This window comes from Salvelinus alpinus, chromosome 3 (genome assembly GCF_045679555.1).
Source record: "Salvelinus alpinus chromosome 3, SLU_Salpinus.1, whole genome shotgun sequence".
Classification (NCBI taxonomy): domain Eukaryota; kingdom Metazoa; phylum Chordata; class Actinopteri; order Salmoniformes; family Salmonidae; genus Salvelinus; species Salvelinus alpinus.
The window spans coordinates 46268231-46292539 of NC_092088.1; the positions used below are offsets into that span (position 1 = coordinate 46268231).

Below are 24309 nucleotides of genomic sequence, written 5' to 3' on the forward strand. Positions count from 1 at the left end.
TGGTTGTACAGTCGTCTCAAATAAAACTGAAGGACCTCGGCGTTACTCTGGACCCTGATCTCTCTTTTAACCAACATATCAAAATCAGAAACTTTCTGTTCAGAAATTATGCAGAAAAATGTATCCATGCTTTTGTCACTTCTAGATTTGCAATGCTCTACTTTCCACCTACCCGGATAAAGCACTAAATAAACTTCAGTTAGTGCGAAACACGGCTGCTAAAATCTTGGCTAGAACCCCAAAAAAGTATTATACTACTCCAGTGCTAGCCTCTCTACACTGGCTTCCTGTTAAGGCTAGGGCTGATTCCAAGGTTTACTGCTAACCTACAAAGCATTACATGGGCTTGCTCCTACCCATCTTTCCGATTTGGTCCTGCCGTACATACCTACACATACGCTACGGTAGCAAGACATAGGCCTCCTAATTGTCCCTAGAATTTCTAAGCAAACAGCTGGAGGCAGGGCTTTCTCCTATAGAGCTCAATTTTTATGGAATGGTTTGCCTATCGATGTGAGAGACACAGACTCAGTCTCGACCTTTAAGTCTTTATTGGAGACTCATCTCTTCAGTAGGTCCTATGATTGAGTGTAGTCTGGCCCAGGAGTGTGAAGGTGAACGGAAAGGCACTGGAGCAATGAACCACCCTTACAGTCTCTGCCTGGCCGGTTCCCCTCTCTCCACTCGGATTCTCTGCCTCTAACCCTATTACAGGGGCTGCTACTCTCTGCTACTGCACGGCAAGCAGTACCGGCGTGCCAATTCTAGGTCCAAGAGACTTCTAAACAGCTTCTAACCCCAAGCCATAAGACTGGCTGCTAAACAGTCTTTTTGGGGGGGGGGGGGTAATTTTCTTAAAACTGCATTGTTGGTTAAGGACTTGTAAGTAAGCATTTCACTGTAAGGTAAACACCTGTGGTATTCGGCGCATGTGACAAATAGCATTTGATTTGTTTTGAAATTGACAGCTAACACTGATCTTTTATCTAGCATTTTCCTAATTCAATATCTTAAAATCCCATTTACCCTCTATGTTGACATTATGGCTGACCCCATTTAGTTGACTGGTCGATTGTTTGGTCGATAAATATTTTTTTCGTTGAGCAGTGGCAAATAAAGTGCCTTCGGAAAGTAATTAGACCCTTTGACTGTTTTGTTACGTTACAGCCATTTTGTTACGTTACAGCCTTATTCTAAAATGGATTCAATCAAAACAATTCCATAGTAATCTACACACAATATCCCACAATGACAAAGCAAAAACTATTTTTTTGAAATGTATTAAAAATATAAATATCTTATTTACCTAAGTATTTGCTATGAGACTCGAAATTGAGCTCAGGCGCATCCTGTTTCCATTGATCATCCTTGAGAAGTCTCTACAACTTGATTGGAGTCGACCTGTGGTAAATTGAACTGATTGGACATGATTTGGAAAGGCACACACTTGTCGATATAAGGTCCCAAAGTTGACAGTGCATGTCAGAGCAAAAACCAAGCCTCGAGGTCGAAGGAATTGTCCGTAGAGCTCCGAGACAGGATTGTGTCGAGGCACAGATCTGGGGAAGGGTACCAAAACATTTCTGCAGCACTGAAGGTCCCCAAGAACACACTGGCCTCCAAGTTAGGAACCACCAAGACTCTTCCTAGAGCTGGCTGCCCAGCCTTACACAATTGGGGGTCACTGAAAGAGCTCTAGAATTCCTGTGTGGAGATGGTTGTCCTTCTGGAAGGTTCTTCCATATCTGCAGCACCCAGCCAGAAGAAGCCACTCCTCAGGAAAAGGCACGACAGCCCGTGTGGAGTTTGCCAAAAGGCACGTAAAGACTCAGACCATGAGAAACAAGATTCTCTGGTCGGATGAAACTAAGATTGAACTCTTTGGCCTGAATGTCAAGCGTCACGTCTGGAGGATTTTTTTTACCTTCATTGAACTAGAAAAGTCAGTTAAGAACAAATTCTTACTTACAATGACGGCCTACACCAGCCAAACCGTGACAACGCCGCCCTATGGGACTACCAATCACGGCCGGTTGTGATACAGCCTGGATTCGAACCAGGGTGTCTGTAGTGACCGAGATGCAGTGCCTTCAACCGCTGCGCCACTTGGGAGCCCAAACCTGGTACCATCCCTACGGTGAAGCATGGTTGTGGCAGCATCATGCTGTGGGAATGTTTTTAAACGGCAGGGACATGTATACGTTTGAGTGGCCCAGCCAGAGCCCGGACTTGAACCCCATCGAACATCTCTGGAGAGACCTGAAAACAGCTGTGCAGTGACGCTCCCCATCCAACCTGACAGAGCTTGAGAGGATCTGCAGAGTAGAATGGCCGAAACTCCCCAACTACAGGTGTGCCAAGCTTGTAGCGTCATACCCAAGAAGACTCGAGGCTGTAATCGCTGCCGAAGGTGCTTCAACAAAGTACTGAGTAAAGGGTCTGAATACTTACGTAAATGTGATATTTCCTTTTTTTAAATGTAGAGGAACCTGTTTTTACTTTGTCATTATGGGCTATTGTGTGGAGATTGATGAGAAAAAAATAACAATTTAAATCAATTTTAGAATAAGGCTGTAACCTAGGCACTGAATATAAAAAGATTCTGGCACGAGACACCCATCTGATTCACTCCTGTTTGAGTGGACTAATCCATTTCGGAGGATTGTTAATTCCCATTTACAAAGTTTGTTTGGTTACAGTAATTTCTGTTATGCATTTAATATTATTATAAAAATTATTACTATTACAGTCTTACCGTTGTCATTGTAGGAGTGGACACGTTCTTTGCAGAGAGCACACCCTAGGCTACACTTGTGAGAAAAAAAAGTTTTGGTTCATTCCATTTCCAAATTTTTGTTTGGAGAACTCCTGTCAATCTTGACTTAGGACACACACCTGATTACGCATATAGAAGTAGGACGAGGCTACCAAGCCTGCACGCAAGTGTAGGTCTATAAGTGTGCCCATTTGGTGATCTAATACTATTTCCTGATTGTCTTAACTCACCGACAAAGTCTGTTTTTACATCCATTAAGAATTACAACAGTTCCTCAATTTAGCCTATTTGAAAAATCTTTCCAGTTCTCTTCCTTTCGATAACCACTCAGCATGAAAGGAGGAAAAAATGTAATGCTCTGATCCGGTGGAAACGTCATAAAATACACTACATGACCAAATAAGTATGTGGACACTTGCTCGTCAAACATTGTATTCTAAAATCATGGGCATTAATATGGAGTTTCTGCTATAATAGCCTCCACTCTTCTGGGAAGGAATTCCATTAGATGTTGGAACATTGCTGCTGGGATTGCTTCCATTCAGCCACAAGAGCATTAGTGAGGTCGGCCACTGATGTTGGGCTATTAGGCCTGGCTCGCAGTCAGCGTTCCAATTCATCCCAAAGGTGTTCGATGGGGTTGAGGTTAGAGCTCTGTTCAGGCCAGTTAAGTTAAGTTCTTCCACTCCGATCTCGGCAAACCATTTCTGTATGGACCTCGCTTTGTTCCGGTACCGCTTGCCGTGCGGTAGCAGAGAAAACATTCTATAACTTGGGTGACTGGAGTCTCTGACAATTTTATGGGCTTTCCTCTGACGCGCCTATTATATAGGTCCTGGATGGCAGGAAGCTTGGCCCCAGTGAAGTATTGGGCCGTTCGCACTACCCTCTGTAGCGCCTTACGGCCAGATGCCGAGCAGTTGCCATACCTGGCGATGATGCAACCAGTAAAGATGCTCTTGATGGTGCAGCTGTGGAACTTTGAGGATCTGGGGACCCATGCCAAATCTTTTCAGTCTCCTGAGGGGGAAAACGCATTGTCGTGCCCTCTTCACAACTGTCTTGGTATGTTTGGACCATGATAATTCGTTGGTGACATGAAAAACAAGGAACTTGAAACTCTCGACCCGCTCCACTACAGCCCCGTCAATGTTAAATGGGGGCCTGTTTGGCCCTCCTTTTCCTGTAGTCCACGATCAGCTCCTTAGTCTTGCTCACACCGAGGGAGAGGTTGTTGTCCTGGCACCACACTGCCAGGTCTCTGACCTCCTCCCTATAGGCCGTCTCATTGCTGTTGGTGATCAGGCCTACCACTTTTGTGTCGTCAGCAAACTTAAAGTACACACCCCTGAGGGGCCCCAGTGTTAAGGATCAGCATGGCAGACGTGTTGTTGCCTACTCTTACCACTTGGGGGCAGCCCGTCAGGAAGTCCAGGATTCAGTTGCAGAGGGAGGTGTTTAGTCCCAGAGTCCTTAGCTTCGTGATGAGCTTCGTGGGCACTATGGTGTTGAACGCTGAGCTGTAGTAAATGAACAGCATTCTCACATAGGTGTTCCTTTTGTCCAGGTGAGAAAGGGCAGTGTGGAGTGCGATTGAGATCGCGTCATCTGTGGATCTGTTGGGGCGGTATGCGAATTGGAGTGGATCTAGGGTGTCCGGGAGGATGCTGTTTATGTGTGCCATGACCAGCCTTTCAAAGCACTTCATGGCTGCCGACGTGAGTGCCACGAGGTGGTAATCATTTAGGCAGGTTACCTTCGCTTCATTAGGCACAGGGACTATGGTGGTCTGCTTGAAACATGTAGGTATTACAGACTCGGTCAGGGAGAGTTTGAAAATGTCAGTGAAGACACTTGCCAGTTGGTCAGCGCATGCTCGGAGTACACGTCCTGGTAATCCGTCTGGCCCAGCGGCTTCGTGAATGTTGACCTGTTTAAAGGTCTTGCTCACATCGGCTACCGAGAGCGTTATCACAAAGTCATCCAGAACAGCTAGTGCTCTCGTACATGCTTCAGTTTTTCTTGCCTCGAAGTGAGCATAAAAAGGCATTTAGCTTGTCTGGTAGGCTCGCTTGTCTGGTAGGCTCGCGTCACTGGGCAGCTCGCGTCTGGGTTTCCCTTTGTAGTCCGTAATAGTTTTCAAGCCCTGCCACATCTGACGAGTGTCAGAGCTGGTGTTGTAGGATTCAATCTTAATCCTGTATTGATGCTTTGCCTGTTTGATGGTTCGTCGGAGGGCATAGCAGGATTTTTTATTAGCGTCCGGATTAGTCTCCTGCTCCTTGAAAACGGAGGCTCTACCCTTTAGCTCGATGCGGACGTTGCCTGTAATCCATGGCTTCTGGTTGGGATATGTACGTACAATCACTGTGGGGACGACGTCATCGATGCACTTATTGAGAAGTCGATGACTGGGGGGGTGTATTCCTCAATGCCATCGGATGAATCCCGGAACATATTCCAGTCTGTGCTAGCAAGAGAGTCATGTAGTGTAGCATCCGCGTCATCTGACCACTTCCGTATTGAGCGAGTCACTGGTACTTCCTGCTTTAGTTTTTGCTTGTAAGCAGGAATCAGGAGGATAGAATTATGGTCAGATTTGCCAAATGGAGGGTGGGGGAGAGCTTTGATTGCATCTCTGTGTGTGGAGTAAAGGTGGTCTAGAATTTTTTTCCCCCTGGTTGCAAATGTGACATGCTGGTAAAAATTTGGGAAAACTGATTTAAGTTTGCCTGCATTAAAGTCCTCGGCCACTAGGAGTGCCACTTCTTTTACCACAAAGTTGAAGCACAGAATAGTCTAGAATGTCATTGTATGCTGTAGCATTAAGATTTCCCTTCACTGGAACTAAGGGGCCTAACCCGAAACATGAAAAACAGCCCCAGACCATTATTTCTCCTCCACCAAACTTTACAGTTGGCACTATGCATTCGGCAGGTAGCGTTTTCCTGGCATCCACCAAACCCAAATTCATCCGTCAGACTGCCAGATGGTGAAGCGTGATTCATCACTCCAGAGAATTCGTGTCCCCTGCTCCAATGGCGGCGAGCGTTGCACCAGTCCAGCCTACGCTTGGCATTGCGCATGTTGATCTTAAGCTTGTGTGTGGCTGCTCGGCCATGGAAACCCATTTCATGAAACTCCAGATGCAGTTTGGACCGAGGACAGACGCTTGTTACGCGCTACAGCACACGGCGGTGCCGTTCTGTGAATTTGTGTGGCCTACCACTTTGCGGCTGAGCCTTTGTTCCTCCCAGACGTTTCCACTTCACAATAACAGCATTTACAGTTGACAGAGGCAGCTCTAGCAGGGCAGAAATTTGACTGACTTGTTGGAAAGGTGGCATCCTATGCTGGTGCCACGTTGAAAGTCACTGAGCTCTTCATTAAGGCCATTCTACTGCCTACGTTTGTCTATGGAGATTGCATGGCTGTGTGCTCAATTTTATACACCTGTCAGCAACAGGTGAGGCTGAAATAGCCGAATCCACTAATTTGAAGGGGTGTCCACATACTTTTGTATATATAGTGTAGGTCTACCAGAATTTATTGCGCAAAATAGCCTACAGCTGTGTGTCTGTCCCGAGCTCACTTGCTCCGGAAACTCTGAGGGTCCAGAATATTTTATACAATGTTGCAAGTTTCCTAGCACGAGCTTCGGGCCGGACCAAGTTAATACAATAGTTGACACAATATTTAAAAGTTTCATGAGTAGCCAATGTGAATTACAGGATATTTATCAGGATATTTTCTACCTTCAACGTTTTTATTTGTTGGCTTTATAGGCTATTTTTATATGGCAATAGATGTTACTTTTAGATTTGAATCATTTTCATTTAGATATAATTTTGATTAACCACATGACATTGATTTTGAGATAAGACATTATTATAAAGGAATAAATTAACTTGCAGATCAGTAGAAATGGTATGATAAATTGGCACTCCAACTGGAAAAGGTTGCCGAACGCTGGTGTAGCTTATTACCGGCAACTTCAGGAGGATAATGGCAGAATCTGCGAAGGCCAGCAGCAGAGGGCAGCGGGAGGAGAAGGGCCGGGAACAGGTTTTTCTTCTTCTAGTTAGGCTATATTGATCTGTGTCTTCATTTTAAGCGCAGTGCTTAAAGCATCAGACAAGCTCAGTAGCCTACATACAGTGTATTTAATCAAAACATAGGGCTTGCCTATAACATGAAAAAATACACGTTTTAAAATTTCAACCAATCGATTCGTCAGAAGAACAGACGACTCTTATTGTATTTTTTTTACTCGGATACAGCCATAGTTGACATACCGTGCTCCCACCCATCTAGGACATCTACTCGAAACAGTGCCTGAGGAAGGCATGCAGCCTCATCAAGGACCCCACACACGAGCTGTTCTCTCCCTTACTGTCAGGCAGATGCTATCGGAGCATGAGGTCTGATACCAATAGGCTCAGATACAGTATCTATCTACAATCCATTAGAGTGCTGAACACTTGAACTGGACTGACCACCTGCTGATTCTCCAAACCTTAGCACACATGCACACACCCACACAGACAGATACACCACAACTGCTGCTACCAGAATCTTAATATTTTGCTCAATTTATACACTTGCCCCCCCCATCCCCAATACATGTGTAAATATTAGACTAGACTATAAATTGTACCTTCCTGTATTATACTTATGCTAAAAAAACATATTCTAATGCAATTAACTTTATGGTCGTATTCTTATCTTGTATTATTTCTTATTGTTGTTGCATTGTCGATAAGGAACCTGCAAGTAAGCATTTTGTTGGACAATCTATACCATGCGTTTCCCGTACATACAGCAGTAAAAAACTAACTACACTGAACAAAAGTTACAGTTAATATAAGGAAATTAGTCAATTCAAATAAATAAATAAGGCCCTAAATCAATGGATTTCACATGACTGGGAATACAGATATGCATCTGTTGGTCACAGATTCTTTTTAAAAGTAAGGTAGGGGCGTGGCTCATTAAACCAGTCAGTATCTGGTGTGACCACCATTTGCCTCATACAGAGCAACATCTCCTTCGCATAGAGTTGATCAGGTTGTTGATTGTGGCCTGTGGAATGTTGACCCACTCCTCTTTAAATGGTTGTGTGAAGTTGATGGATATTGGCGGGAACTGGAAAACAATGTCATACGTCGATCCAGAGCATCCCAAACATGCTCAATGGGTGACATGTAGGCCATGGAAGAACAAGGACATTTTCAGCTTCCAGGAATTGTGTACAGATCCTTCTGACATGGGGATGTGCATTATCATGTTGAAACATGAGGTGATGGCGGCGGATGAATGGCACAGCAATGGGCCTCAGGATCTCGTCACGGTATCTCTGTGCATTCAAATTGCCATTGATAAAATGCAATGGTTTTTGATGTCCGTAGCTTATGCCATAACCCCACCACGGGGCACTCTGTTAACATGGTCATCAGCAAGTCGCTCACCCAAACAATGCCATACATCCTGCCTGGTACAGTTGAAACCAGAATTCCTCCATGAATCGCACACTTCTCCAGCGTGCCAATGTCCATCAAAGGTGAGAATTTTCCCACTCTAGTCGGTTACGACACCAAACTGAAGTCAGGTCAACACCCTGGTGAGGATGACAAGCACACAGATGAGTTTCCCTGAGAAGGTTTCTGACAGTTTATGTAGATATTCTGTTGTGCAAACCCACAGTTTCATCAGCTGCACCTGGTCTCAGACGATACTGCAGGTGAAGAAGCCGGATGTGGAGACCCTAGGCTGGCGTAGTTACACTTGGTCTGCGGTTGTGAGGCCGGTTGGACGTACTGCCAAATTCTCAAAAATTGTTAGAGGCGGCTTATGGTAGAGAAACTAACATTGAATTATCTGGCAACAGCTCTGATGGACATTCCTGCAGTCAGCATGCCAATTGCACGCTGCATCTAAACATGTGTGGCATTGTGTTGAGTGACAACTGCATATTTTAGAGTGGCCTTTTACTGTCCCCAGCACAAGGTGCACCTGTGTAATGATCATGCTGTTTAATCAGCTTCTTGATATGCCACACGTCAGGTGGGTGGATTATCTTGGCAATGGCGAAATATTCACTAACAGGGATGTAAACAAATTTGTTCCCCAAATTGAGAGAAATATGCTTTTTGTGCGTATGACAAATTTCAGGCATCTTTTATTTCAGCTCATGAAACATGGGACCAACACTTTACATGGTGCGTTTATATTTTTGTTCAGTGTTTATCAACATTTTAATCTAAACGTTCCCCAGTGGGCAAAACCTGGACCCTAAACAGCTTCTACCCCCAAGCCATATGACTTCTAAACAAGACTGCTAAATAGCTAATCAAATAACTACCCGGACTACCTACATTGATCCTTTTTTGCACACACACTGGACTCTACCCACACACACGCACTACATACACCCACACACAACATTCACACACATGCATACTGACACCACACACACACACACCATACACTGCTGCTACTGTCTATTATCTATCCTGTTACCTAGTCACTTTAACCCACCTATATGTACATAGCTACCTCAATTACCTCGTACCCCTGCACATCAACTCGGTAGTGGTACTCCCTGTATATAGCCAGGTTATTTTGACTATTTATTGCTATTTGTTAGTCATTGTGTATTTATTCCTTGTGTCACTATTTCTACTTTTGGTAACACCTTATTTGGATAGTCCATCTGTAGAGCATGGACTATCTACAGATGGACCATCTACTAACCCTTACTCTAAACCTAAGCCTACTCTTAGCAAGCAGTTGCTTATCAACAGATAGTATGACCATCTGTAGAGCATCTACAGATAGAAAATCTGGACTATCAAAATAAAGTGTGACCCTATATTTTTAAAAGTATTTATCTTATCGTTAACTCTGCATTGTTGGATAAGGACCCATAAGTAAGCATTTCACTGTTAGTCTACACCCGTTGTTGTTTACGGAGCACGTGATGAATCAAATTGGAACTGCCTTGGTTGCCCAATAAAGATCTGCAAAACTCAGTTTAATCGTCCTGGTGTGATGAGTGAGGATTAAAGTCTATTTTGGGAGGACTGGATAAAATGCAGCCAGACAGATGTTTCAGGCAATAATCCTAAAATGACTGTATGAGGGATGCTAGGTGAGAGGGAATGATAAGCAGAGGTGACCAGTAAAATGCAACAATCTGATGGAATAGCCAAACACATTGGGAGTCTCTTAAATAATGTATGAAAACTACATTACTGAGCAAAGCAGACTGAAAATCCTTACTCTACCTAGGAACATTTGTTGTAAAGGTATCAGTCTCAAAATGAGAAGAAGCATTTGTCTGAAAAACATGCCGATGGCCCATGTGGTGAAAATAACAGCAATTATTTATGTTATGAAAATGGATTCAACACCACCTGTGTAACACCCCCACTGCTCAATGCCCTAACAGGATCAGGGAGCACATGTGTGTCATCATAAACTTGTAGTGTGTGTGTGTGCTAAAGAGAGTAGCATAGCATTTTCTACTACTTCAATCAAAATAGAACTGAAATCACATGCATGCTCCTTAAATTATTACTGTACTCTGAGACAAATGTACTTTTTCCTGTTGTCGCCTTCCCTCAGCTACGAGGAAATTATAGTACCCATTGTTATGCCCGGTGCCCTAGCAACAGTGAAATCATAAGATGTTAGATAGAAATCTTGAAAACATTGAGCTGAAACAGATTGCGCAGATCCATATTTAACAGACAGTGAGTTATCCTATCACTTTAGAAAGTAAAGAAAACTGGTCAGGCATCTTGTAAAAAAAGAACATATCCACATTTCGAGCAAAAGGAATCGATGATGTTATTCATTATCAGGATGTCACGAACAACATCCATTGCAGTGGGCTTCGTGTGTAGAACTACAGAGCTCCTTTTCAACACATTAGCAAACAAAGCATTTAAAAGCATTATTGATTAGAACCCTAACCTTGGGCTAGCACAATTACCGTATAACCGATGAAGACCGTAATGAAAATAAAATAACTGACATAACTATTTAGAATTTTTGTTTTACGATTTTTTGGTGCAATGAGCAGCTGACTGAAGACGGGACGGCCGGGCATTCGTGCAGTTTTGTCAGTTTCTGAGGTAATATGGACTCTTAACAACGTGATGAAACTTTGTTGGTCCTTGCTACAACAAGCAAGGTGTTGGCTTAAGGTTAGCAGTGTGGTTATGGTTTAGGGTTAGGTTTTAAATCACATTTTAACTAGAGAAATTGTAGAAATGGGCAGGGTTCAGCCATCATTTTGGACTTTGTGGCTATGGAAGCTAATGATGACCAGCGGGGTTTGAGCAAAGGATTTGTCGGTTGCCTAGGCAACACCCCCCACATTGCAGCTGCAACACACATTGCACATACAGTCAGGAGCGGAGGAGAGGAGAAAACATACATTAGTGTCATCCAAAATCCCATGACAGTCACAGCCCTACCCTGACCACATGTCCCGGATTGTGCAGGAAAGTCCTGCATTTTGTCCCACAACCAAACAATTGTGTCCCACATTTTATCAAAAAATTAACAGCACTAATTTACAAAAAAAGGTCAATTTATCACGTATTTCACTCAGACTTCCTCTTCATTCGAGGAAAATACACATTCCAACCTGTACTTTTGCAGTCACGTTGCGCTTATGACGAGATATATCATAAGGATGTGGTACTGGTGATGTTAAACACTTCTCCAATCATTGTTGGGATCTGATATTATGCACAGCGCAAGATGAGACATTGGTTGAGATATGACATTGGCCTGTCACATTTGTCAAATCCTTTCGGGCTGAATTCCATCTAAATTTGGAGAAAATTGGACAGTTAAGTACTTACAAAAAGCGTGCTTTTAACAAAGAGCTACCAAAGTATGTAAATCGCCGTATTAGACTGAAGCATAAAAGGTAATTATCAAAATAGTGGGGTTTGCTCATTCAACATATTTGCTTCTACTTCACTCAATCCCGTTTTAAGTCTCACTTCTTACCTGTTTTACATTCCCTGAAACCAACCAGAAAATGTTTTTGGGCCACATATTCCAAATTTTCAGAAAACAGCTATACATGTGGTCTCTCGTTTTCTGCATCACCAAATTTGGCATGAGGCAAGAGTAGGCTAGGTGCGCTTTAGTTAAAGGGGATGTGTGTGTGTTGGGGGGTGCTGGCCCAAAGAAATTATTCATGTAGGCTACACTGTCCCACAAAATCCTGTTCTCCCTCATTTGGGTATTTTAAATGTGGTCACCCCACGCTGAGCACCAGTCACTAACACACACTTATACAAGATTTTGTTCTATTGACAGAGGTTGGACATAAGGGGAGATTGGTGGGAGAGGGCATGGCCATTTTTCCTGTATGAAGTACAAAATGGTGGCTCTCTGGTTAGAGGCTGTAGTAGTACTTCTAGCTTCATTGTTTTATAAACCTCTTTTCTCCCTCTCTGAGATCCAATAGAACAGCTAAATAACAATGACAGCGCAATCAATGAAGTGTCTGAAGTCCCAGGTTATCCAGAGTGGAGCAGAGGAGAAGAGGGTCCATTAAAAGTGGCTACCTACATGTAAAACTGTGCTGTGTCCAGCTGTGTCCCTCCCCCAGCATGTAGAGTCAAAGAGCTCAAAGAGAGAGCGATAGAGGTTAGACGTTAAAGTGAAGGAATAACAGATGTCTGGAGAGCAATTATGAAACAAACAACCCAGCTGACAGTGGATAAGTGAGAGATGGGGGTTGTTTGATGCCGTAATGGCCCCAACGCCATGAGGCTTCACCCATTACTGATGGTCCAGGACATCTCAAACTAAAATAATTTCTGAATTTCACACATGACATACAAGTCATATTGTAGAGTCAATCCGACAACCAACCAAAGTCATGACAATTAAAAAGGAATGACGCACGGTAAGCCCAAGCTTACAAAAAAATTATGCCAATCTGGTCTGTCCTGTCCACTCCCAGATAAGGATGGGAACAGGGTGAATGGCTTAGTGCATTTTACTCTGATCTGATCCACCAAGTGATTGGCCCCTTACCTGGCAGAACAGGTCAATGTAAAGAGTCAGGGTGGCCATTTTATTAATTGTTCAGCAGTCTTATGTCTTGGGGGTAGAAGCTGTTAATGAGCCTTTTGGTCCTAGACCGGTCAGGATGCTCTCGATGGTGCAGTTGTAGAGATTTATGAGGATCTGGGGACCCATGCCCTCTTTACAACTGTCTTGGTGTGTTAAGACCATGATTGTTTGTTGGTGATGTGGACACCAAGGAACTTAAAACTCTCGACCTGCTCAAATTCAGCCCCGTCGATGTTAATCGGCCCTCCTTTTCCTTTAGTCCACGATCAACTCCTTTGTGTTGCTCACATTGAGGGAGAAGTTCTTGTCTCTGACCTCCTTCCTATAGGCTGGCTCGTCGTTGTCGGTGATCAGGCCTACCACTGTGTGTCGTCAGCAAACTTAATGATGGTGTTGAAGTCATGCTTGGCCACGCAGTCGTGGGTGAACAGGGAGTAGAGTAGGGGTGCATGCTTAGTCCCCTGAGGGGGCCCAGTGTTGAGGATCAGTGTGGCAGTGTTGTTGCCTACCTTTACCACCTGGGGACAGCCCATCAGGAAATCCAGGATCCAGTTGCAGAGGGAGGTGTTTAGTGCCAGGGTCCTTAGCTTAGTGATGCGCTATGTACTATGGTGTTGAGCACTGAACTGTAGTCAATGAACAGCATTCTCAGAAAGGTGTTCCTTTTGTCCAGATGGGAAAAGGCAGTGTGGAGTGAGATTGCATCATCTGTGGATCAGTTGGGGCGGTATGCGAATTGGAGTGGGTCTAGGGTTTCCGGCATGATGGTGTTGATGTGAGCCATGACCAGCCTTTCAAAGCACTTCATGGCTAGTGACATGAGTGCTATGGGCGGTAATCACTTAGGCAGGTTACCTTCGCTTTCTTGGGCACAGGGACTATGGTGGTCTGTTTGAAAGATGTAGGTATTACAGGAGAGTTTGAAAATGTCAGTGAAGACACTTGCCAGTTGGTCTGCGCATGCTTTGAGTACAAATCCTGGTAAACCGTCTGGCCCAGAGTTCTGCCATCTGTGACATTCAGCAAATCCTAAATGTCCACTGCTCTGTCCTCAAAGGCTGTTTTATATTACATCACCTCAGAACCCTAGCTTGCTCAGTCAGTCCTTATCATGGGCACCTCAGACACATGCACCCTTTTAGGCAACTCCTCCAGATTGGTGCATTTAGTCTACAATTAACAGTTAGCTCCCACACATGAGCCGAACCAGATCTTTCACAAGAAGTGGCTATACCATGCCAAAATATGTCTGTGGCCACACAGAGGAACATTAAAAGTTACATTTAGTTGTTGTTCTCACAAAACAACCAAACCATTGTTTGCCTGCTCTGCAGCCCACACAGTACATGGTGGATATAAGGAAAGTCTGACAAAATGAACGGACACAAGCCAGCGTTTCATTGATTTTCAAGTGAAACAATGTGCCTACTCACATTCTCTGGCATTTAAACAGCAATAATTACCTGATTAATCTCACCTAATTAGTTAAGTGTAATCTAAATCAATGAGAAAAGCTGGTTTTGTAGGGACTATTTGCTACATTAGTGTTAAAAATGTTGATATCAAATAAAACATGTAAAAATCAACAGCCAGGGGCCTCCCAAGTGGCACAGTAGTCTAAGGCACTGCATCGCAGTGCTTGAGGCGTCACTACAGACCCCGGTTTGTTCCCAGGCTGTGTCACAATTGACCCAGCATCATCCAGGTTAAGGGAGGGTTTGACCGGCTAGGATTTCCTTGTCCCATCGCGCTCTAGCGACTCGTTGCGGGCCGGGCGCCTGCAAGCTGACTTCGGTCACCAGCTGGCCAGTGTTTCCTCCAACACATTGGTGCAGCTGGCTTCCGGGTTAAGCGAGCAGTGTGTCAAGAAGCAGTGCGGCTTGGCAGGGTTGTGTTTCGGCGGACGCATGACTCTCAACCTTAGCCTCTCCCGAGTCCGTAGGGGAGTTGCAGTGATGGGACAAGAATGTAATTACCAATTGGATATCACAGAATTGGTGAGAAAAAGGGCAAAAATATATACACTGCTCAAAAAAATAAAGGGAACACTTAAACAACACAATGTAACTCCAAGTCAATCACACTTCTGTGAAATCAAACTGTCCACTTAGGAAGCAACACTGATTGACAATACATTTCACATGCTGTTGTGCAAATGGAATAGACAAAAGGTGGAAATTATAGGCAATTAGCAAGACACCCCCAATAAAGGAGTGGTTCTGCAGGTGGTGACCACAGACCACTTCTCAGTTCCTATGCTTCCTGGCTGATGTTTTGGTCACTTTTGAATGCTGGCGGTGCTTTCACTCTAGTGGTAGCATGAGACGGAGTCTACAACCCACACAAGTGGCTCAGGTAGTGCAGCTCATCCAGGATGGCACATCAATGCGAGCTGTGGCAAGAAGGTTTGCTGTGTCTGTCAGCGTAGTGTCCAGAGCATGGAGGCGCTACCAGGAGACAGGCCAGTACATCAGGAGACGTGGAGGAGGCCGTAGGAGGGCAACAACCCAGCAGCAGGACCGCTACCTCCGCCTTTGTGCAAGGAGCAGGAGGAGCACTGCCAGAGCCCTGCAAAATGACCTCCAGCAGGCCACAAATGTGCATGTGTCTGCTCAAACGGTCAGAAACAGACTCCATGAGGGTGGTATGAGGGCCCGACGTCCACAGGTGGGGGTTGTGCTTACAGCCCAACACCGTGCAGGACATTTGGCATTTGCCAGAGAACACCAAAATTGGCAAATTCGCCACTGGCGCCCTGTGCTCTTCACAGATGAAAGCAGGTTCACACTGAGCACGTGACAGACGTGACAGAGTCTGGAGACGCCGTGGAGACCGTTCTGCTGCCTGCAACATCCTCCAGCATGACCGGTTTGGAGGCGGGTCAGTCATGGTGTGGGGTGGCATTTCTTTGTGGGGCCGCACAGCCCTCCATGTGCTCGCCAGAGGTAGCCTGACTGCCATTAGGTACCGAGATGAGATCCTCAGACCCCTTGTGAGACCATATGCTGGTGCGGTTGGCCCTGGGTTCCTCCTAATGCAAGACAATGCTAGACCTCATGTGGCTGGAGTGTGTCAGCAGTTCCTGCAAGAGGAAGGCATTGATGCTATGGACTGGCCCGCCCGTTCCCCAGACCTGAATCCAATTGAGCACATCTGGGACATCATGTCTCGCTCCATCCACCAACGCCACGTTGCACCACAGACTGTCCAGGAGTTGGCGGATGCTTTAGTCCAGGTCTGGGAGGAGATCCCTCAGGAGACCATCCGCCACCTCATCAGGAGCATGCCCAGGCGTTGTAGGGAGGTCATACAGGCACGTGGAGGCCACACACACTACTGAGCCTCATTTTGACTTGTTTTAAGGACATTACATCAAAGTTGGATCAGCCTGTAGTGTGGTTTTCCACTTTAATTTTGAGTGTGACTCCAAATCCAGACCTCCATGGGTTGATAAATTTGATTTCCATTGATAATTTGTGTGATTTTGTTGTCAGCACATTCAACTATGTAAAGAAAACAGTATTTAATAAGAATATTTAATTCATTCAGATCTAGGATGTGTTATTTTAGTGTTCCCTTTATTTTTTTGAGCAGTGTATATTTATTTATTTTTTTAAAGCAACAGCCAGGTAGAACAATCACAACTACGCATTCAGAAAAAGGGCAATTCCACAGTAACACAGTGATGCAGAGACTCCAAATTTTTACTTTAAAATGTATGCCAAACAAAAACCAATGATTGCAAAATTAAGCAAACCATACAACTCCATGCACAAGGCTGACTTTTAACAATATCCACTGAATTTGATTTTTTTTTTAAACATTTCCTTGAAGATAGTGCTGAGCGATTACTGCTTTTTGAGGTTGGTTCAGTTTTGGTTCGATTATTATTTTTTAATTATCAGGCTTTTCGACTTCAATCATTTGAGTTGAATGCTGTAACACAGAACAAAACCATTAATATAATTCCCATGATGGTAGTGACTGCCCATTACTGCTTATCACTTATTAGCCATTTATTCACATTACTTTACTAAAATTATTTCAGTTGTGTATATTACATGCGTTTTATTTGATGACTATTATTTTATTCCAAGTCATCATCTCATCTCTATAGAGCTGCCTATGCTTTCTGACAAAAAGTATATTTTGTAGTTCTTCAAAGTAAATAAGGCATACCTTTCTGAATGCTGAATACCAACGATGAATCACTTCAAATCATGTCTTTTCAGGTAGAGATATCTCGCGAAGCAACAGCTGCTCTCTATATTTATTTAACTAGGCAAGTCGGCTAAGAACAAATTCTTATTTACAATGACGGCCTACCCCGGCCAAACCCTAACCAGGATGACGCTGGGCCAATTGTGCGCTGCCCTATATCCCCTCACGATCGTGCATTCTTCTGCCTCTTTTGTAGCAGGCATAAAAGAAGCACAGACCAGACAAGAAGAAGTGAAATGGATCATGGTCATTGTTAGGGCTGGGCGATATGGCCAAAATCTCATATCCCGATACAGGTCATTTCATATCCCGATAATGATACATATCACGATATAGCACATTTTCTGTAAATTCAATTAATAAATAGTTTATGTAAAATGACCACATGTAAAGGTCTATTTCTTATTACATTTTGAATTATACTCAACAAATAAAAGGTACTTACTTATATTTGATTATTTCTCCTTTTATTTAGAACCTTTGTGCAATTTTTCAGTTAAGCATGTAACAAAATAAAATATGTATAAAATCTAAAAAGAAATAAGTAAATAGAAAACACTTCAACTATAGTTGCAAATAAAATAAATACAGTGGGGCAAAAAAGTATTTAGTCAGCCACCAATTGTGCAAGTTCTCCCACTTAAAAAGATGAGGCCTGTAAAAAAAAAAATTAAGTGGGAGAACTTGCACAATTGGTGGCTGACTAAATACTTTTTTGCCCCACTGTATAGGCCTAAAATATATATATTTTTGGTGGCTTGCCTGTTATTTTGGCATTAATTACGTGTCACATATCAATTTGCATTTGGTACCTTGGGTCGACTGTTAGCACCAACTCAAGAAACTCCCGTTTCTCGACCATGTAAATTGGGGCCATGTCTCTGCAGATGTAAGTTGTAACGGCAGCTGTTCTCTCCTTCCGTCTTCGTGATTCTTTGCCATATGGTGTGCCGCGGGCAAAAACCTCTTGCAACGTCTGAGTCAGGGGTTTGTTTTGAGCACTCGACTGTACTTGTTTGGGTCTCATCCGTAGACTCTCTCCATACTGTTTCACATGATTCTTGCGTAGGTGGTAAAAGAGGTTAGTCGTGTTTGAGCTTGTTGTCGGGACTCTGGCCTGCGGCATATTTAGCAGAGGACGGTTTTCAGATCTGTGTCAGACTTTTCATACCCAAACCTAGGGCTGGGCAATAAATCGAGGTAAATACTTCCCTCAATATCGATATAAAAAAAAAATGATTAATTTTCGATAATGTCGATATAGAATAATTAGGTACAGCAGTCCATTTCACCTCTGACGCAGCAGGAATGTGCGGAGAAGTGACAATATGCACGTGGAGAGGTATACGCTCACTAAAAACCACTTAACACCTCAAGTGATGGAGTAGCCACTATTAACCACGAAAAATGAGTGATGTAAGCGAAAACAGTGGCAGTGATAGCCATGGAGAAGGAGCAGCTTCCAACGAAGAAATTGATAAAAAGGGATAAACTGTTTCAGTAATTTGGAAGTGGTTTGGCTTTTTGAAGTCCGACAAAGAGCAGACTAATGTTCGGTGCAAATTGTGCTGTAGACAGGTGGCTACGAAGTCTGGTAATACGACAAACCTTTTTCAACATCTGAAGCAAAATCACTCTTTGGAACATGCAGGAAGTTTGAGTTTGCGCCACGGTATTGATAAACGCCCCTCAAGTACCAGCCAATCTAGGGATGTTTTCCCGAAGCAGTCAACACTGACAGTGTTGACAGCGTTATGCCCTACGAGCAAACATTGAAAAGACAAAAGCATCACAAATACTATTATGCATTGCTATTATCAGCTGCCTTGTCAGCTCGGGGGTTCGATCTAGCAACCTTTCGGTTACTGGCCCAACGCTCTGCCTAGTGGTTTGTTCAGGCATTAGGCATTCTTGAGTCTGAAGCAGATATGCACCTTTTAAACATTATTTGATTAATATCGTGATAATTATCGTTATCGAATGAAAAAAATATATAGATACCGTGATAATTTATTTGCCATATCGCCCAGCCCTACCCAAACCACGTCCATGCCACCGAAGTAGCCCCTCTTTTAGGTACGAGCTCCGTGTCTCCGTGCTCTGTGTCATGTTCACTCTCCTCCATGTTTGTTTGTGTTGCAAATTTCAAGAACACAAAGCATCGTCCAATTGACGAAAAATATTGCCGTAAAAAGTGTGATTTACGACAACGGAATAAACGATAGAAAAACGTCTATCTTTTCATATTATGCTCTATTGTTACACGATATATATATATATATATATATCTATATATATATATCTATATCTCGTCATAAACGCCCAGCCCTAGTCATTGTAGTTAATTACCATGTTTTATGTGCTAAACTATGTAGAATATTGGCCTGTTAACTACAACATCAAACAGTTCAGACAGGACCTGATTTATCTCTAGAGAAACTGTGCAATGTGCACATTGAGCTCACAGAAAGAAAAAAAACAAAGCGGAATTCAAATAATAAACAATGTTGGTCAACTAATTGTTTAAAAGAATTACAAAAAATAACCGAAATTTCAGGTAATCGCTCAGCACTACTTGAAGAACAGTGCAGATGCAAAGTTTCTCTGATTTTTCACTTTAAAATGTATGTCAAACAAAAATTAATTATTGCAAATTTCAACAAACCATACAAAATTTTTACAAAAACACATTTACTTGCAGAACAGTGCAGATGCAAAGACTGGTAACAGAATGACGGTTTATGCTGTTGGTACTGTCATTCTGTTACCGAACTGTGCATCCCTCTGTTAGCGTGGATTTGCCCAAAAGAAAACTCACACGCAAAGACTACATCTTGAAATAAATCATATTAGGCTAATAGCAAACTAAAAAAGTGATTTTGGCTTGCTACATTCTAGTGAATCTCCAACGCACCTGCAAACAACCTACCCAGGATGTGAAGTGCATTTCACTTCAAAGGGTAGAACAGGCAACAAGATAGAATAGCAGTATTCCAGCAAAAAGCTAACAATCCAAGCAAAGGAATGATACAGGAATAATGTTAATCACGCTGTACAGGAGACTGAATGTATAGAGGTTTTACATTCCAATGCGGCTATCGCTGCAGTTCCAGCACACCAGTGTGACCCTTCCAAACATAACACATGAGCCAGCTGCATGGGTCAGTGTGCCATGTAATTGGGGCCACCAATTCTGAGCCCAGAAAGTGCTGTCACAGCATTTATGATGAGCTGACAGAGCCACTAGAAGCATTTAGAAGAAGCTCAACCATAGCAACTTATAGGTGATAGGCTAAGCCCTACCTTTTCAGCATAATTCAATCGATTAGTTTCCCGCAACTTGAAAAGGCCTCGATTTATTCTACATTAAGGCCTAGTCACGTTGAAAAGGTAACACTTAACATTAAATTGCTCTTATACCTGAGAAGTTACTGTAGTAGTACAGTGTAACAACACTACGGTAACATAATAGCCTAATTTAGTAAGGCAGTATATCATCAGTTAAACTTACATTTAGGCTATGTGACATACGTTTATAGAAAATCAGAAAAGTTCCAGGCCTAGCTTAGTCTAAAAAAAAAAATGTTTGTTTACTTATGAGAGTGCACCCAAATACAAGAGAAGGGGAACACTTCCAGTAAATAATATCTACAAAAGGGTGCATGAAAAAAAAGTGACAGAATAAATAAATTGGAGGAGGTGAAAAGATGCTGCACATGTATTCATGTTTCTAACAGGGAAATACTAGAAAGCTTTTGTCTTTCAGTTTCACACAAGTGTTGGCTAAATGTTTAACTGTCACCATTTCACACCAGGTTGTGATTATTTAAAAACATTCTGAATGTAGTGACAGGAGGGCACTCCTCTGTCTAAAAAGGATGAACCCTATCCTTTCATAGGTCTGCAACCATGATGTCCCTCAATGGCTTTCTTTGCAACAGGTGCCGTCCCATGTCTCAAGACCTTAAACTAACACACTGTGTGCATACTGACAGTGGGTATGCCCTGGCTGACAGTTGAAAAAACATCAAGACAGCATGTTTTGTTGTCATTAAACCTTTCAATAATATGGTGGCCAGTTTTTAACCTAAACATTTTTCTAAAAGGTTGCAGTAGGCTAAAAGGCCTAAGCAGAGCCTTAAATGTAGCTAAATAGAAGGCTCTGGGCCTATGTATCATCACCAACTTGGAGCCCAAATATGCATCTTACCGATCTTGGTAACTATACAAATAGAAGTGAGGCTGTTGAGGGCCACTTTCCATAGTCCTTAGGTTAGCTTGAAATATTGATACACATTTTTGACCATCTCTCAGCAGGCCTACTGACTTGCATAGACCTAAACAAATATAAAATTGTAGTTTCTGAGCAAGTTTTACCTGATTTTGTAATTTGGCAAGGTGTGTTTCTTCTTGATAACTCTTTTCAACTGGTTGACAATGATTGAGGTAAGCTGAGGCAAGGGCCTTCCCTCGAACTGTGACTTCACCTCAAAGTCTATCAATGGGTCCTCAAGGAACGTGAAGGACCAGTGCGTAAAAGGCACGCGGGTGAACTGCAGCTTCAGTCTTCCAACCACACGCGTCATCTTTACGAACAGGTAGGCTGACTTCCCAAAAACAAGGTCTACATCAATTGCTAAATGGAATCCCCCATTATATTCAAGGTCCACGTCGAAATTGAGTTCCTCGGGCATGCCGTCTTCATTTAAACGCACTGGATTAATAAGTTTGGCCGTTTTAAAAACGGGCAAAGAATTACCCAGGGAGATATCCCTGAGACTGAGTCCCTCCAACAGCCGACCAGCTGTCTTGGTTTGTAATAGCTCCTCGAACTCCACCTTGATCTTTTTGGTCAGCCAGTGCCTAACGACAGGAGTGTCGCGGAGTTCTCTGAATAGGAACAAAAAGATAGCGTTTAGAAAATTGCACGTCTCCGGTTTGGAGGTGTGCAGTGGCTCGCTTTGACAATGCGGTGGCGGTTGTTGTTTAGGGCTACTGCTTGTGACAGCTGCTTCCTGTTGCCTGGGAGAGATGGCCTCTTGCTGTTTGGATGCAGCAGATGCTGCGATGTCTTGTTGTTGACCTGATTCGGCATGTTGGTTATTGAAGTAATCCTTCAAGGCGGGATCAGGCACTGCTTTGACATATTGCACTGTCCCGGTTTTTGGCTCGGGGCTTCTCCAGTAAAGCAGTAAGAACTGTAATACCAACGTAATGAGTGCGCCAGATAATGCGGAAATTACTATCAAGTAAATCATTTCGAGCAGTTGCCTCTTCCCGTTTCCGCGTTATAAAACAATCATATTCCGACGTTTAGCCGTAATAACAAAGCAAGTTCCACCTGGTTGCACACAAACCTGCCATATTTGCTGCCTTTTTCTTGGGGTTCAAGCTCTTCAGCTGATTGGGCGAACGTATTACGTGGTTGTGCGTAATGACGGATTTACAAAAGTGTACACTACCATACCAAAGATTATAGATATTATGCCGCCTTCATGTGCTAGTCGGAACTAACCCCAAATTTTGGTTAAACGTGGCACTTGTATGACTACAACTAGTTAGCAAATCTGAAATGTCAGAGTTTGACAAGCATTTGAACGCGGCAATACTTGTCTCTCCGCCCTAACACAAAGCCGCACGGAGCTCCCCCCTTTTCCTCTCTTTGGATTGGTGGATACATCTCATTATTTGACTTGTTAACGTCAACCACCTGTATTAAATATCTGCTACGCTACTAGCCTTATGTCATGAATATGTATAGCCATCTCCGACAACTCCGATATAAAATGTTTTTTTCAAAGTTGCCGGGATATCACGTTTCCTACTTATCAGTGCACTCGTTACAATCTAAGCATGACAAAACTTATATTCGATCAAATAAACCTCATGAATAAATCAACTAAACAACGTCGCCTGCTGGAGAAGACCGATTTCTGGCAAAGTTCTGCCTCTCGCTTTGACCTGATTTGACCTCATATTTTAAAAAAATAAAAAATAAAAAAAAAAACTATCTCCAGACAGCACCACTGAATAATTTTCTACTTTGAAACCACCGAAGTCCAGTCTTGGCCATGACAGGCAGTGATTAGCCAATCTGGGACATTTTGCCCCACCCCAGAGGCTATAATACGCACTGCCTTGCCAGAGAGCCTCACTCTTGCTTTATTCAGCCACCGCTGTTTATCGAAGCCACCATTCTTATCATCTGAAAATTCATCTTTACTTTTTTCATCCTACGCCTTCGACCGAAGCGACAAAGACATATTTTTTTTACATTTTAGATTCCTTTGACATCTGTCCGTTTAGAAGCCTGAGTCAGCTAGCTTTCTAGCCACTGCTAACGGTCCTTCTAGCTAGCGCGTCACGCTTGCAGGAGACAACATTCTGAGGTAATTATTTTATAATTGCCATCCCAATCACACTCAAACAGTGTTCTTAAGCTTTGAGTGAGGGTATCAGATGGATTCCTTCAGATTTCTGTTTTTTAACTGTTTATTTCTCCTCAGGCCGAGGTGTCGTCACCTGCCGGGATAAAACAGTGCGTCGAGTTCATGTCGGGGAGGGACTATCACGGAGAGTGCGCCCAATGCCTCAGACCACGTAGAGGTGGATATTACGGACCCCTTCTTCTGTATCCACTGCTCCGGGCTTCCTCTGCCTTCCCTCCGCCATCGAGTGGACCTGGTCTATCTCTCCACCACCCAGCTCCTCCTGTATAGCTCCGCGGGAACTTACGGAAGAGCGGGCAAGGTGCGGCTCTCCAATACTGGACAGAGCCTCTGCCTCCACCTCTGCCCTTCCCCAACCTGCTGGTTCTTTCGAGGACGCAGAACACCGGGAGTTGATAGACTTCCATGCCAGCCAGTAGGATGCCTATGGAAATCCTGGCTCAGATGATGGGGCTAAGAGTGAGGGTGACAGAGGAGGACAAGGAGGAGATGCCGGCTGCCCCTCCGATCTCTGACAAGGCAAGGACCCTTACCACAAGGAGTGGTAGGGGTCCCCCACCCCCCCAGACTTCTCTACAGAAGAATGTGCTGCTGAATGCTTCTGTCACGGTATCTGGGCTCTTCGAGCCTATTGTGGAGATCATCACACACAAGTTTGAGCAGCAACAGACACTAAGCAACAGACGCTAAGCATCCGCCACAAGCTTCATGGCCTTAGAGAAAAATTCCATGAGCCCAAGGCCAAACATAAGGGTG

General features: G+C 43.6%; 1 protein-coding gene across 1 annotated transcript in view; it reads right to left on the reverse strand.

Annotated features, from left to right (window-relative positions):
* LOC139570825 (PDZ domain-containing protein 8-like) overlaps positions 1-22730 on the reverse strand; it is a 67925-nt gene extending 45195 nt beyond the window's left edge. The window contains exon 1 of the mRNA XM_071393035.1: positions 21482-22730. Within this exon, the coding sequence (XP_071249136.1) occupies positions 21482-22362 (881 nt within the window). The 5' untranslated portion in view covers positions 22363-22730. The remainder of the gene's footprint in view (positions 1-21481) is intronic.
* Positions 22731-24309: the final 1579 nt, after the last annotated feature.